Source organism: Argiope bruennichi, chromosome 9 (genome assembly GCF_947563725.1).
Source record: "Argiope bruennichi chromosome 9, qqArgBrue1.1, whole genome shotgun sequence".
In the NCBI taxonomy this organism is placed as follows: Eukaryota; Metazoa; Arthropoda; class Arachnida; order Araneae; family Araneidae; genus Argiope; species Argiope bruennichi.
In genome coordinates this window covers 91271820-91289659 of record NC_079159.1, presented here as the reverse complement: position 1 = coordinate 91289659, position 17840 = coordinate 91271820, and the positions used below count along the sequence as shown (strand labels likewise).

General features: G+C 29.4%; 1 protein-coding gene across 1 annotated transcript; it reads left to right on the top strand.

Moving 5' to 3' along the window:
* The first annotated feature begins 7748 nt into the window (after positions 1–7748).
* LOC129983914 (late cornified envelope-like proline-rich protein 1) lies at positions 7749–17639 on the top strand. The gene is made up of 5 exons (XM_056093618.1): positions 7749–7851; positions 10838–10960; positions 13203–13325; positions 15770–15895; positions 17441–17639. Exons 1-5 carry the CDS (start codon positions 7800–7802, stop codon positions 17533–17535), a joined length of 519 nt encoding a protein of 172 aa, XP_055949593.1. The 5' UTR covers positions 7749–7799; the 3' UTR covers positions 17536–17639.
* The last annotated feature ends 201 nt before the right edge of the window (positions 17640–17840 follow it).

Genomic DNA, 17840 nt, shown 5'->3' with positions numbered 1-17840 from the left:
CTACATTTTCTCCGAAGGCTTCAAATTCCCCTTTTCTTATTCTTATTAATTATTCTGTTGAAAGAAACAAACATTTCCTCTCAGTTTTGCATTCTAATTACAGAACTGTGGCTTCTTTTTAAGTATCTATAGAACTGTTATTTTTTTCATATTAGTAATTCCTTCCCAGATAATATGATTTCAATTTTATTCATTCATAAAATATTTCATCACATATTCTTTAAGTTGTTTTTTAAAAACAAGAGTATTAAATTTTGAACATTTTTAAATTTGAAAAAACCGTTATTACGAATTTAACTTTAGAAATATGAAATAATAAGGATAAATTTTATAGTTTACCTATATCTAAACTATGTTCACTCCTATCATATATTTTGAAATATGTACTAATTTTCCAAAGTTTTGTGAATTTCTCGTTTTATTTTCATACATAATTTCATTGACTTTTATTGCATCGATAAACGAAAGATTTTTATAGTAACTAATTTATGAAACTTATCCTGTTCAACTCTTACTAATTTCAACTCAGTTCACAAGCCACTGTGTTTTTTTCCCGAATTTAACATTAAAGTTCAAATTATTTCAAATAATATGTGTGTAATTGTTATTCACAAAATCTGAAATTTCATATTCTTTCTCAAATTCTCAAACAGCACACCATCATTATTCGTTGAAATGAAGTATAAATAATATTCTTGAACAGGTGGTAAAAAAACGAAAATCGGTAACATATCATCCAACCAGGAAAAGCTCATGCTTAAGACTTCAGAACTGCAGTGCTTCCAATTTTGTTCATTGTACAAATTTCAGCCATTATATAAAAACCGGCTTTCTATAGAATATTTATAAAAAGGCTGACAACTGGAAGGCAATATATTATACGTTTCCCACATTTCCAAACCATTCCATAGAATGCCAAATGTTAAACCTTTTAAGTATGAAACCCATATCCGTTGCAAAAAAAAGAGGCTTTTCTAAAAATGGATGGATCGATGCTGGATTAAACGAATATGATGATATTATGCTTAACGAAGAGATTTCCATTTCTGCCATCCGTTGGATGTATTTAATAAAAAGCGTTTAATAAATAGAGGATATATTTAATAAACAGGCCACATATTTCGAGACGGGCATTTTCATAACCATATAGCATTGTGCCGCACGACATTACTATATAAATTTTTATGAGTTTCTGATATTGTGGCCTGTAGGAAAACACTTTTTGCACGTAGTTTTTACAGATGTAAAATAATAAAATACATGAGCGACATCAAAATAAACTAAAAACTGACAAAATAAAAAAATGTAGTCAAATCATACATCACACAATATATTTTATGTCAAATGAATACAAATTATAAACAAATCACATTATAACCCCCTCTTGGGAAATACTATTCATTTGACCGTAACTCGCAATGTATTGAAGACTTGTGCATGCACAAAGTATTATCAAAAAATCGTATCTTCTGGAGTCATGTTTGTAAAAATATAGAAAATTATATTTTAAACAACCTTTATTTGTAAACTAATAAACTGTTTAAATAATAGCGTTACCATAACCTTTTTATCATGCTTTGTCTAAATAGCATTTGCCATTCGATAAAATATCTAGATATTGTATACAATGTCTAAGGAGAGAAGATAATGTTTCTCACATTTCATATTTTGCCTAAAAATGTCCCGTATTCTATAAAATGCTTAAGTATTCTATAGAATGCCAGCAATTCATATCATTTTATAAATTACCAGAAAAACTTAAATTTAATCTTTTGGTCATTTTCTTTGACTTGAAATATCAAAATTCATTAAAAATATAGTGAAATTTTCTTTGAAAGTTCCGACGAAACGCATCAAAGAACTGCAAGGTTTGACGCAAGATATCTCAGAGTGATTTTTTTTTTCAAAATTTCAATTAAAATGTCTGTTAACTAGAAATTGAACGAACTTTTGATGATTTTTCCCATTCGGGAATATCACAGCACAAAATAATTTTGATGTCATCTTAAAATTCAGATTATTATCATTTCAATTATACCAATTTTTATGCCATACATGTTTTTTAATCTATTTTTAATTCATTTAAAAAATATTTTAAGTATATTTTTCAATAACGTATGCCATTTTTGTAAATTGAAAGAAATTCGAATCATCTTTATTGTTACTACTAATATTTAAACCTAGAATGTATGATATTTTTTTAACCAAAAAACTGTGTACGTGTTTTGAATAACTGCACTTAATTCAGGAAAATTATTTAAAAACATTTTATTAATTTTTTTAAATTCTTTAAAGAATTAAAATGTGTTAAATGTCTACATTATGAATTAAACAGTATATCAGTGATACAGATCACATTAAAACAAATCTGCAATAAGAACAGAAGTCCTTTTTTACCAATATATTTTTTACATTGCAAATAAAAATAGTTTAATAATGTTTTTAATGGCAGAGCTTTTCTTACTACAGCCATTTTCACATTTTTTCAAGCTTCCAAATTAAACCTTATTCTATCACCGTTATTGCCATATATCGGTCTTTTCTACAAATATTTATAAAAAAGCGTTTAAAAAAAGGATTTCCAAACGGCCATCTTGGTATTTTTTTCAAGATTCCAGATTAAATCTTAGTCGATTATTGTTATTGCCATATATCGGTTTTTTCTACATATATTTATCAAAATTGATTTGAAAAAGAATTTCCAATCACTCATTCTTGTAATTTGGAAAAAAACCTTTTAAAGTTTATAAATGGAAATAAAAACTTGTATCCAAATGGCTATACGATGCAATGTAGTGTTAAGCCTTGATTTCTTTTCCTCCCATGGTTATTAATGAAGATTTAAAATAAATTTATTTCCTCATGTTAGTTAGATTTCTGTTTAAAGCACATATTAGTTAGATTTCTGTTTAAAGCACATATTAGTTATATTTCTGCTTAAAATTTTGAAATGCTGTTATACTTATAAATAAAGCTTACCTACTGTGGTAGTTGAAGTTCCTATCCAATTTAAATCTCAAATTTTAGGTGAAATAGCATAAAAATAGAGATAAAATTTTATTCCTTATATAACACAATGAACAGAGCTGCGTAAAGTTTCTTAAATAGTGCAAGCTCCATGTTAATCAAAGTTTGAAATTTAAAAATATTTCGCAAATTACGCCAAGTTACTCAAAATATTTAATTAAAGTTTTAAGCAAGCATTAATTTTAGTAAATTATCTAATAATACAAAGACGGCTAGTGATATCATAAATTAATAATTTGCCTCTTCTTTCTTGAATTAAAAGTACACAGATCGAAAATATTGCATATACGAAAACGTTTGAACTCAAGATTTTAAGCAGCCTCTATTTTTCAAAAATTTTGAAAAATAGAGGCAAAAATTTTAGAAATTTAAAAGTAGCACAAAAGAAATAGTAATTATATCATGTCCCTGTGTATATGAACATCATAATGCTTGTATTTTTGTTTGTTTGTTTTTGGGCACAAAATCCAAGATGTTGCCTATGCATAAAATGTTTGAGAAAGAAATTCGGTTCAATGTCTTTGCATTAAAATCCTGGATTTACATCAAATGTTGAGACTAAATTCATCAAAGGAAATTCTGCCATCTTTCCGTCTACTTGTATCTTTGTACGATTTGATATCATAGAATATTGCAGATTCGATAATCATGCAATGCAGGAAAACGTTTTCGACCTCACCCTCAAAATAAAACCAGAAAAATAGGTTTAATTTTAAGTAGTTTTTATTGCTAAAAATAAATAACTTTATCTTTAATTTTCCAGGCTTACTTATATTCGCAAATCTTAAATTATCTAAATCTCTACGAATAATTGAAAGAAACGTAGCAAAAATAATTAAGAAAATGCTTCTTAAAAAATATTCGATACACTGCTAAGGCTTACACAGCGCCACTACATCCAGGTGTAAATTTTAAACGTGTATTTGATAAAATCTGCAAACTCCACTACAAAAATGCTGAGAGTTATTGTTGCCACTGGTATAAAAATTAAATTCACCTCGCTGACTAACTTATTATGAAATCACCCAATCACAAGGCCTAGGAACTTGTAAATAGCAGGTGGTTTTCTTGGATATACCAACCATGGGTATATTTTGCAACTTTTCTTACCTGGTAATTTTTTTGTAGTTAAAGTTAGATTTGCACAGGTATTTAATTTCCATTTAATACTTAAAAGCACTTAATATCGAAAACAGGCTTAGAAAATGGTAATACAGTTTTGCATAAATTTCATTTTCCAGTATTTCATATTTTTCAGTCTAGAGAAATTTTTATATATATATATTACGATCAGTGTGATTAGTTGATAATTAAAAATCTCGGTTATTATTATTAATAATAATAATAATAACAATCTTATTCAGTATAATAATAAATTGTCAATATGATAAACCGATTAATAATTTTGGCCGATTATTAATAATTATAACTGATTAATCGCGTTAACAGTAACATATATAAACAAAGATAAACGTTTATCTGTAAGTCTTTTATGCAATGTCCTATCTTATTTTAAGCATATGTGTTTCTTGAAACAAAAGGAAGTCACTGTCAATGTTTCAAAGTCCAGAAGATAATTAAAATTTCAATTCATAAAAAGTTCAGAGAGATTTTAGTGCCTTTTCCAGGTATGTCTTACGAAAGGACAAAAATAATTTTCGCATTGTCTAATAATTAAAAATATATTATTTGCTAAACGATATGGATTTAATTTTCGCACAATTATTTCTCTAAATTTAATAAATTTTGAAATTCCATTTGATAGGCAATTTGCAAACTTTTTTATTGCTATGATGAAATTCAAACAAATTTTATTATTTCATCAAATTATTTCATCAAATTAATCAATCAAGTGCTTTTGCTAATATTAAAATTAAAAATTGTTTTCTTTTTGTATTAAATCTGGCGTAAGATTTTCCCTCATTTCATAGTAAGCATTCTTTTTTAAACTATAATCTCAGAATAATTGTTGTAAACTGATTTCATAAACTTCAGCGTTGATGTACTTAAACTAAACTGCTTTCTGAAAGTTCTTTCTTTTAAATTACTATTTTTCAATCTTATAAAAAGAATTAAAATTAAATTTTACATAAATTCATTTCATATTAATGTCTACATTCCAAAAGAACCAGTTGATTGTTAAAAGTGATTAATATTAAATATTTAAAAACATCTTCATTTTTAAATTTATCATTTCTTATACTTTAAATAAATTCATAATTTTTAATGATTTCATTAAAAAATTAGTCTCTATATCTTCAGCTTCACCTTCTTCTATTTATTCTATAGATTTAGAAGAAGCACATATAAGTCGTACGGGTTGTAGTTAAAGAAAAAAAACATCATTTAAATTTAACTTAACTTTGAAAATTGATTAAAAATCAGCAAAACGATTTAGAATAATGAAACGCTTGAATTGTGATTCGTTCGACGGAAATTCTAAAATATTTTAATACCCCCCCTTCACTCATATGCTCTTAGAAAGATGTAAAAATTCTGTCATACCTTTACATGATAAGTAAATATGCGTATAAAAATTTTCGTATCCATCAAGGGGTTGGGAATTGTAAATGTTTCAATCAAACAATGGGGATATTTAATTTTAGATTCATAGAAAGAAAAAATTTTCAGTTTTTAGATGAATAAATGTAAACAATTTTTAATATTTTATATTGGAAAAAAAATATGTTATCTTTTCTCAAAATTGTGATTAAAATTGCTAGGATGTCTGCTGACATAACGATTTTAGATAGATATTCATTTTATATTTTTGAAAATTCATTTGGTTTGAAGTTAACCAAAGTATAGAAAAATTTCAAATTCAGAGCAAAGAAACATTTATTAATATGCTTCAAGCGTCAGCTTGTAGGCTATTAAATAGAAAGAAGAAAAATTTAATTCCAAATTATTTTTTATAATGTTGATAAGATTAGTTGTTCTTTATTCATGCAGTTGCCATTATTTTATTGAATTCTTATACTCTTTAGATGAAACGCATCTATTTAATAGCGATAATTGCATTATTTTAAGAACATTCCTATACCTATTAAATTCAACTGTAATTTTATGCATCGTCGTGATAATTTAAAATACTGTGTTCTGGAATTACATTTTCATGCTCTTTATTTATTTATTTATTTTTGCAATCACTTTCTCTTAGCAGATTCCGAGCTGTACTGGTCCAATTCAGAAAATCAATATAATTTGCTTCTTTTTTTTTTTTTTTTTTTTTTTCGAAATCAAATTTTTTGTGAATTGATTCCACAAAGTCACCTGTGAGGCTATGTATCATATATTATGGCTGCTAAAGTTCAATAGAGTCAAAAAATGTGTTGTTAATAACAACAAAATAGCTTTGAAACGCTTTCATTTCTTCGTATTTTAATGTGCTTTTTGCCTTTCAAACTCGTTTATTAGAATTTTTTTTAATTCAGTGTTTCGCTTAATGTCTACCTTTTTGAAGTTAAAAAAAGTTGTCTACTTTTTTGTCGTTTCCGACGCCTAAAAGTTTTTTTTAGAAAAATACAGCAAATTATTTGAAAAAAAAAAAACGGTGAATTATTGGTTTTATTGGTCTTTTACAGAGAAGTGCTTCGAATTTCGACAGAAATGGGTTTCGGTTGATTCAGTTTTGGTTGTAGTTAGTATTTGAAAGAAAACCTGAAAAGTTATTGAAATTTCTATATTTATTTCGGAGGATTACGCTATTTTACTATATAAGTAAAGAGTTATTACCATTTTAACATTATTCTGGGAGTTCGTTGGTCTACTTGATAGACTGTTTTGCCAATGCCTTTTGATATTTTGCACAAAATAACATCCTAATTAAATGTAAGAAGAAAAAATCTTTGAACCCTAGAGGGAAGAAAATCTCCAAAATACACAAAAGTTGTTTTTTGGAGATTTATGTGTGACACCTGTATAAATACTTTCTTGCATTATTTGCTGAATAAATCACTTAATTTCGACTCGTCTGCTTTCATGAAGAATTTGATATTAATAGTTTCACTGGGAAAATAACTTAATTTTTAAAAATACCCAAATTGCTAACATTTTCAAAAAAATTTTAAAAAGTTTTTTTTTTCTGTAATGGTACTTAACTGATATATTTATAAGCGCTGGTATAATTTAGCTTTATAACACATTCGGTTATGAAATTATCTAATTTTAAATTTTGTGTTTGAGATATACTATAAATCTACCAGCTGTTCCAAAAAGACATGGTTCACTACTATTACTCTAATACTTACCATCACTAACGAAAAAAGAGGATACAAAAACTTTAAAAAGCAGATTGTAAATTTTGTAGAATAGCTAGAATTTTTAGTATCAAGATACATTATTTTAAATCATGTTTAACATTTTCCGTGCGATGCTAATCTTCACAATGAGATATCTTTTGACTTTGCGCAGCATCGGTCACATGTAATTACAAATGTGGACCAAAATATCAGTTTTTGATAACACATTGTCCTAGAGTCAACAACAAGGACTTTGTTTTTCAATATGGTAAATTTGACAGCTTTTGCAATTGGACATGGCATTAACGTCATGAAAATAATTAACAACTTTATTAAGAATTATCCAGTGAAAATCTAGAATTTGGATTTTTGGCTGTGTCCCTTCCTTATTCGGCACCAGATTGGTGTTATATTTAGAAGGGGAGGACCTAACAATTTGTATATATACGGCTTCAGTTGGCATATCCAACATATCTCAATCAGCCATAGATATCTCAAGTATTCCTGCTAATATCAAGTCCATTCTCAACCATGAAAGCTATTGCAGCTTTGTTAGTTCTGGGAATCGTTCTTCATTTCAGCAGTAAGTATCATCTTTAATGGAATATTGCTCTTATTTCTTTAATTTTAATTGCTAGAAATTCTTGCATATAAATTTTCTAACTAACTACTTATATTCTAATTTGAATGTTATAATAAATCGGTGGTTTTAATTAGAAATCGTGACTAATTAGAAATGTTCGAGAATCTGATCGGCTGGGTAATTAGTAGTTAAATCGAAAGCAGAATGCAGGCTTTGTTCTGTTAGTTAATATATGTGTATATTTGCGTTTGTTTATGTTTGCACTTTGGCAGTATTCTATTTTTGGAGTAGTTATTTAGACTTTTTGCGCAATTTTATTTGTGATAAAAATTCAAAAACTATTTCTTTTCATATTATGAAAATTTGCTTTTAAGTTCAATTACTTTGGAACTTAAAGAGAAATGTAATGAATTCACTATTCCAGTTGTAGTTTCAATAAGCGTCAGGTAAATCCTTACCCTGTGTTCGATAGATATTTAAATTTTTAATACTATAAAACAAAAGAATTCATTTATAAATAAAGGCTTTAAAAAGTAAACAAAATTCATTTCCCAAATTGTATATTTCAATGCATGCAATAAAAATAATAATAAAACCAAAAAATAACAGTAACACAAAATCAAAACTCCGTTTGCTCATTTGAAAATTATTATTTAATATTTTAAACATAATTTAATAGTTTAATATTTTAAAAATAATTTAATAGTTTAATATTTTAAAAATAATTTAATAGTTTAATATTTTAAAAATAATTTCATTTAAAAAAGGCACTGCAAATCAGCAATTTTCTTTGAATAATATCGTTAAGAAACATTTTAATTAATAATAAATAAAATTAAAGCATAATTCCGATAATTCCTTGTTATAAATAACTTTTTGACAGCAAAAAATAAAAGTTTAATTTCAATAATTCTGCATCATGAATACAAATCATTTCCAAAAAATTTTCAGAGGAAAAAAAACTAAAAGCTAAATTTTAAAAATTCTATATTATAAATGCAGATAATTTCCAAGAATTTTTTCAACAAATGTAACTGCGATGTAAGTTTTCAGAATTCTAATTCTCTGCTTAATTCTTTTAAAGACATGTTTATAGCATTTTCTCAAAATTTGCGACAAATAGAAACTATAAGTAGATGAATGAAACAAAAAGAACATGATACTCACTCAAGAATGAAAACAATTTTTGCTCACATGAAATTCACCAATTTAATATAGAATTTATCACTCGTCTTACAAGCCGATAAAATCTTATAAAGCCAAATCACAAGAAACATTAAAAATGCTGAAGCTGTTTGAAAACAAATGTAGTCACATTCATCATGTGTCTAGAATCCTATTTGAATTTATGTCACGGAAGCAGTTTAACAAAATATTTGGTACTTTTCCGTTAGCATAGTAACCATCGTCGCCAAATTAAATTATTGCTACTAGTTACCGCCAAACATTATATCGTCACCAAATATTGGCAACTGCATAGTATAAATACTAGCCAAATGTTGGCACTAAATCTTGGCGTGTTAGTACTATTTCCAAACAAACAGGGATCTTAGCGATAACTCGCCAAATGCATTTCATATGCCTTAATTGTTGTCATCGTTCTTCTACATGAAAAGTATCTTTTCTTCCCTTTTGTTATTTTTTAAGAACTAATTCCTGGAAATACAAATGAATTGCGTCATTCCTAAGCGACAAAAAAAATGATATTTGATGTTTCTGAGAAAAATACATTTACCTTAAATGTAAAAATGAGGACTATTAAATAAAATAAAATAAAGTATGATATATGCATTAACGATGCTAACACAAACTACAAACGCAGGTGCATAAATTTAGCTCTCAGAGTTATGAAAGGTTGAAGGGAAAAAAAAAAGAATTCTTATGTTAAAATCAGGCGTTGTAAAACTGCAGCTGAAGCGCATTTTTTATAAACAATTTATGAATGATATGTGCATTTAGTCACAATTTAGCGAGAAGCCACTTCCTGGAATAGGTTTGTATTTAAACACATTTGCTGGGAAAATATGCGTTCCAATGGAATAATTTTTTTGTAATTACAATTCAAAATTCCTTTTTTGATAGTCAAATCAAATAGTAAAATGGTACCATACACCTTTACCACCAGCTGTTCTTCCACCATATTTGTTTGAAGACGTAAAATTATTCACAAATTCCTTCTCAAGGACTGTAATTTTCCACTCTGTTTATTTGATTTTCACACTTTTAAACCATAAACCATGACGCTAACATAACGTCGCTATACACATCATTCTGGTTGTTGATGAGGGCGCTGCTGTAACAGCGTGTGTCATTGGTTACGGAACAATATTTATAATATTAATTTGTGTTCATATCAACTAAGTCTGGTGAACTAAATAGAGCCGCAATAAAAGAGAGTTCTGTTTCAACTTGGGCAATAAACATCAATTATCTTCAGTGCTTAATAAAACTTCAAAATTGACGAAATCGATTAAAGTTCAATACTTTGCGATTGCATTTTCCAAAAAATTTTACTTTTGCGAAATTTTTCAAAACTTGGGAGATATTCCCCTTCGGTGGGAGGCAAGAGACCATTGATGTTGTATCTAGCACTGAAACGACTTTCATAAGAAAAAAAATTCTTGAAATTATCACAACGGTTATGGCTGGGAAACTCTTTCTCCTCAGAAAATGTACGGTGAAGTATTCTTCGTGTTTTTATGAGTAATTTTTCTATAAAGTGAGAAAATAGATGTCTAAGGAAGATATATCTAGAAATCATGGTCTTTGAGTATGAAGCAAAAAAATGTAGAAATCAGATTAGTAGTTGGAACCGATAGATAGGTTCTTTGTTTTTTCTGCCTATTTCATGCAACGGTAAAATTAGAAATTTAAAAATTAAGCAACAAAATTATTTATTAAAAATTTATTTCATATTGCTATCTATGTTTGCTTGATTGTAGACTGGTTTTTCGGTGTATCTATGTAACACTTAAATCTTTTACAGCTGGAATTCTGGGCATTTCACGAATTCAATGTGGCATACCAAGATGTGAACCAGGGTGCTCATTGGATTATAGAACCCAGCCTTGTCCATCCTGTCAGTGTGGACCTGAACTGTCCGTCTCAGGTTTGCATTTTTTCATTCTTTGTTTCTCTAGCTTCTCACACAAAGACGGAAATTTTAAATCCTTTGCTTTTATTCATTTATTGTTTAAAATGTAAATAAAATTATTTTTACTTTCTCATATTCAAATAATACAAAGAAAAAATATTTTAATGTCAAAAAAATTCTGAACTTGAAAGTTTGATGAATCTCCACGTTTCAGTCCGAAAAAACACATTTTTACAACTATGTCTGTCTGTCTATGAACACAACATTTCAAACATAAGCTGGACGGAAAAAATTTGATGCATGATTTTTACACCAAATTTGTAAATTTATACCACCTTTTGGATAAAATCGATTCACAAGAAGTTTGACAGCCATCTGCCAAATACAATAGCTGCATAACATTAAAAATTATAGATAAATAAAAATTGATACATAATTTTAGCATTTGGATCCGTATTAAGGTATGAACGAAATCCATCAATAGATAGAGCGTCTGTTTGTTTTTATATTTACACTCATGTGAACGCGATAATGCAGAAACCCAATGATTTAATTAAATGTAGGTGTCAAAAGTACAGGTTCGATTTTCTTCCCTATGAGTACTGTCCACTACCAGCCTTAAACAGGGTTCACGCCAGGCCAAGTATTGCGCGCAGTGGAAGAAAACGCCTACTTCAGAAAGATCACTTGACCGCAATAAAACAACGGCAAATAATTATCCCGATGAGAAATCATTTGTCATTGTATCGTTGGGGTCACGTGATGTTCCTGTGGTAGGCGTGACTTTCCATTGCACGCATAGTTGGTCTCGTGTGAACGCTGCTTTTCCCAGTTAAACCAGCCTTATGCAATGTCCACAATTTATGTGCTATGGAAGGGAAAGAGCCCTTTTATTAAAGAATATGCGAGAAAATTTCGAGGAGGCTACTCTGGTTCTTTTAACAACAAATACAATAACAATAATAATATTTCATGTATAGTAACAAAATGATTCAACAGAGCATTAGATAATAAGATGAATACTAAAAAGCATGTCTGCTAGTTCTTAAACATTAGAAACTCACGAATCATTTACTTGTCAGATGTTAAATCTCCTGATTGTTTTATTATTGCTGCAATTCTAATCTTACAACTTTTATTTATAAAGTTGCCACAACTTTTTATCCTAGAAATAGATTATTTATATCGATATAGATTTTTATATTATTAAATTAATAAAATGTATTGGCATCATTTTAGAAAGGAGTGAACATAATGAAATAAGTGGAAAATGCACCCAAAAACGCAGTGCTTTAGAAGACACTGAAAAAAATATTACTTAAAGAAATTTGGATTAATTTTTCATTGTATTTTTTGCACACTTTCAGTTAAGGAGCAAATAAATGAATTATTTTTCTGTGAATGAATATGTTTCGAAATTTCATATAGATCTGCAATTTTAATGTAAAGACCACACACTGAATTTCATTTTATTTTTTTATTATCTCTAACCGTCGAACTTATTTCAATTTTTAATAACTATATCCGTTACTACATTTTCATATAAAAACAATTCTAAAAACGATGGTTTCCCCCTCCCCTTCGATTCATTGTAATTTGATTTTCTGAGGATAGATTTTCACTTTATTTTTAATATGAAAGATTGAAAATCAAAATTCGTACGCAAATAACATTAATTCTTAACTTATGTAAAGTATGTAAAATATTTAACATAAAAAGTATTATTAAACATTAACATTAAGTATTAATATTAAACATTATTAATTCATGTAAAGTATTTAAACATTTAAAAAAGCTTGAGAAGGATAGATAAAAAAACTATATTTAAAATAAAATAAAATAAAGTTTAATGAAGTTAGAATAAATTTTCTATCTTTGCTGTTTAAAAATATAAAATCATAGTATTTCAATTCAACGAATAAATATTTCAATGACTTACCAAATAAATGATAGGTGTTGTTTTCTAATTTTTTCAGGTATAGTGTAAACATAAGGAAATCGGACTTTTTGTTTATCGTTTTAACAATTTATAATAAAAAAACGAAACGACTCAATTTTTTTCAACAATCATTCATTTAATTTATTAAAATCAAATCTCATAAATGCAAGTTTTATTTTCGATATATCAATCTAGAATAAAAATTAATATGAAAAGGAGACCTTCATTAAATAAAAATACTCGTGTCATTTTTGTTTTTTATTTAGTTTTGATATCTTTTTCTCCTTCTAAATGTATACTTAATATTATTTCTTACAGCCCGAATTCGCCGCAGTCCTCAAGTACGCCGATGTTCTACGACAAGATGCCCGCAAGGATGTTCCGTCAATTATAAGACCCCTTGCCCTACTTGTCAGTGTGAATCTGGCGTATCCCTAATAGGTTTGCAGTTTTCATTTTCTACTTCAACCCCAATCACCATACAAATAGCAATAAAATATTGAGTCAATTGTTAGAATTCTCTGTTCGAATAGAATTACTAAAATAATCATTTACTTGATATCTAAAGCAGTAATATGATACTGGCTAGATGCAAACTTTGCAACCGGCCATGGTCCTTTGTCTTCGTACTTCAAACGTTTTCATATGAAAGGCTCATATCACTGCGGGGAAGTGGGTACCGGTTCATTTTGCCATTAGCTGCCTCCTCTCACCACATCTTTTCATCTAAACAACTCCACCCATGATCTCGAACGAATCTGGTGGGTCAACATTATGAGAAACAAGATGTCCAAAATCAAAATTAGAAATCCTGTATGGTTTATGCAAGATAATAAAGAATTGATCTCTTCAGACCCAGGCCCTAAATAAATTTTTGTCTCCTTCCTCAATCAACTCGTTCTCCAAGAAATATTAACTTCATCAAAATTCTTGTATTTGTACTCCCCACCAAACACTCCCTTTTTCAATAATGTATTGTGTATAGTTGTTATTTTGTGTACTGTATGCTGTTAACATTTTTTTCTTCCTAATAAATCTTCCTACGTATATCCATTCAATCGACAAGGAATCCTAGAGATTCAAAGTGCAAGGATATTCTGTGGAGAAAAGAAAAAAAAAAACAATATATCACATATTGGTTATTAACATGTAAATTACATTGGATACAGTGCTGAATTGCACTGGTAAAATACATAGTTTCCTCCATAACTGGTGCTAGAAGAATCTGTTATCCTTTTGCCTTTCCGCAGTTGCGCGTGCCATCATTATTATTTATCAAAACATATTTTGCAGTTTTGATTGATACAACGAAATACATTGTGGGTATTTGGCGAGTGTTGTTCACATTTGTAGGTAAAAATAAAATCTCTGGGAGAGAAACATTTTTCATCACATCTATTTTTATTTTATTTTTTTTTGTATTCTTTGATTGATTTCGTAGTTATTCCACGGGGCTTGGATTGGGTTGATACCCGGATTTGCTATTATCAAATACACGCTGATACTGATGCTTTGTTGTACCTGATACAGCAGGTAATCATCGATAAGAAACCAGGCACTCGATGGGTATCGACTCTTACACACGCCGAGGCTGGTAGCTGACTCTGATACAAACACGATTCTAACTAGGGATAAGATTTCTTTGAAAGAGGTATTGATGGGGATGTGCTGGTGGCCCTGGTTTTAACAATGGTTGAAAGGTGGGTGAAAAGAGAAAAGGAAAAGCTTTTCGAATATAGTTAGTATAAGAGAAGATAGGCATTTTTCAGTGGTATGGGCTTCGTTGCTTGGATAAAGAACTGTAGTAACTGGAGATTATAAACTCAGTGAAAAAAAGTCGTCATGCATGTTCAATGTTTTGATGAGTTAGGACGACAAATTAAGCTATATCAACATAATATTTTGTATCAGATTTACATAATAGAAGCCGATCCAAAACGAATGAGGTATAAGAGATTACCATTGGTACTAATTGAGTTCAGAAACTAATATCGAGTACCTAATACTCTTAATTTGCATCAGTTTTGTGTTCCAGATAAATTTGATTACCTGATGCAGTATCAGGTTAATACAATGTCACCCAATCTTACACTCAACCATATGAATGTTTCAGAATTTGATATTCGGAAGCGGCGAAAAGGTGCAAGATTGCTTTGTAGAAGATGATGCTCATCAGAATTGTTTGCATGCTCTCGTGAATTATTGGCTTGTGTTTTTATTTCATCTGCTTTTGAATATTCTGTTCTATCTGATTTCCTATTTAAATTCACATATAAATTCAATGTATATGATACCTTAAAAGTGCCAAAACTATGCTAGAAAATTGAGATTAGTACTAGGCACTGGAAGGCTAAAGAAAAAAAAATGCAGCAATCACTCGTAAACAATGTTGTAATTCTTGAAACGATCTCAATTCACTTATTGTAGACCATGCTAAATGTTAAATGGAAAGACAAAAAAATATTTTCATTAAAGTAAGTGTTGGTCATACTACGGTTTTCTCTCAGTTTTCAATCAATTCATACTTTTGTAACTATTGGGAAAATTTTTATACACGTTGAAGATATCACTTGAAACTAAGGTTTCCAGCAATTAAGCAACATATCGAAAAACAATTCGAACTTTTTGAAAATTTTAATTTTTGAAAACATTGAATGAAATAAAAAAAAACACACAATTGCATACGTTCTTTTTCGTTCATCATACCTTAATATAACATAAGTTGCACAAAATAGGCAATTATTTTTAATCTTTGAAGACATTACTGGCGATTGGTAATACGAAAAAACTTAACTAAATCATTCAGATGTATGCTTTTATTTCTTTTCATATGTATTGACGTTTTTATTTTGTATTTTCGGCCAACCTCAATTTATTTCTTACAGCCCGCCTCCGTCGAAGCCCTCGACAGGTAGATAATGGTTGCCCTGTGCCTAGATGTCCACGACCATGCCAGTTGGATAACAGCACTCCTTGTCCTACTTGCCAATGCCCGCGAAGTAGACCTAGAAGTAAGATAATCTTTCTCGCTTTGAAAATATTTTGTTGTTGTTACTTATGTACTTGTCATAGCCCGCTGATGAAGTTAGCGATTTAAGCCGAGTTTGTGTAGTAGCTTCTGAGGATAAACGCACCTCAGCACCCAATGGCAGAAGTCTGACTTTTAGCTCCTATGAAGATGACTCATGAAATCGCGTCAACAACCCCTTTTTACAGGTGGGGGAAGCTCTTTCACACACCTCACAAATAGAACATAGGGGGAAGAACAACCCTGCCCGAACCAGGACTGGAACCCTTGACGAATAAATCACAGAGAAGACGCGCTACCCCTTGGCCAAGACGGCAGCGCTTTAAAAATATTCTCTACCCTTACTTTTATTATTAATGCTATATGGCAGATAAATTTCCCTTAGGTGAAAATCTTAAGATAAATTTTAAAACTAAGTCAGCCGGCGTACTGTCATAGGGGTAGCGCATCTTCCCCGTGATCTGGGCGTCCCGGTTTCGATTCCCGGTTTGGGCATGGTTGCTGTTCTATCTGTGAGATGTGTGAATGTGCCCTGCTGTAAAAAGGGGTAGTGCAAGCGAATGAGTAATGCATGAGTAGTCAAGTCGTACTCTTGGCCCAAGTTGGCTCTACGATTAAAACAAGAGGCGCTACCTCTTAGGCGTAAATCGGCTGTCTTTGAATCGGCTGGGCTTGTCCGTGGCAAGTGCTATAAGAAACAAAAAGATTAAGTCGATCATATAGAAACGAGTAACTTTCACATTCAGATTCATTCACCATTTCAGATGGTTATTTGCCAATGATTTTAATAAAGAAAACATGTATAATAGATAAAGTTGTACGATATAGTTTTTATGGGATTTTAAGGCATAACATATGTCCGGTTTTGGACGTCATGTACTTTGCATACTTATTTTAAACATTCCGAAGGTTTGTTGTTGATGCTACATCTTAATTGCCATCTCCTATAAGCAGAAAATGCCCAATAACATTGTTTCGATATTTTCGTGATATTGACCAGCCTTCAGAATATCCAGTAGCATCGTGCAAATTTTGTACAATATCTCGTGCTAACTAAGTTGCATCTATCATGTTCCATACAAATTGTAGTATTGTTCTTTATCTATTCTGTGATATTGCAGATTTGTATGCCATTAAAAATATGTTGGACGCGTTATTTGATGTATCGTTTTCTTTTACTTAATTCACTGATAATGAGAACCCTGTAGAGGCGGTTTTTGTTTACAAATGAAATTAATTAAAAAAGCTCGTGAAAGTAGTAACCCGTTCATTATAAAATTAAATATTGGTTTATAATACTAATCAATAATCTTAATCAATAATAAATAATTTAAACAATAATTTTATCTTTATTAATAAACAATTTTCTTGGCACAAATATATTTTTTGAAAATTTTATTCTATCATGACGGCTCAAAGCTCAACACATATTTTATTTCCATTTGTGTATTTAATTTATTTTTTTATATTTTTTTAACATCCAGCGAAATTGTATATCCTGTATTAATAATATTTTCATAATTTTCAGCCCCATATTATAGAGGTAACCGCTGCCCTGTACCCCAATGCGAACGCTCGTGCCAAAGAAGATATAGAAGTCCTTGTCCAGTGTGTGTTTGTTAAATATACGGGTTGTTAAAACTACGGGTTGTTACAAGGAACGAAAAAGGCTATGTGAATGGGAGATGACTTCCAAAAATTTGTGTCCCATTATTTAAATTTTTTTAATTGTTTGTATTATTGTGTTTGAAATAAATTGAATTTTTGACAATTTTTTGTCATTATATTTATCCCAAGATCATATTCACATTAGAGTTAAAAAATAAAAAAGGACTCTTTAAATCACTTCAGATTTTTGGCAAAACATCATTTTATTCTGTAAATACAATAAGACATATAAACTGTTTATACTTCTTTCGAGAAAATGA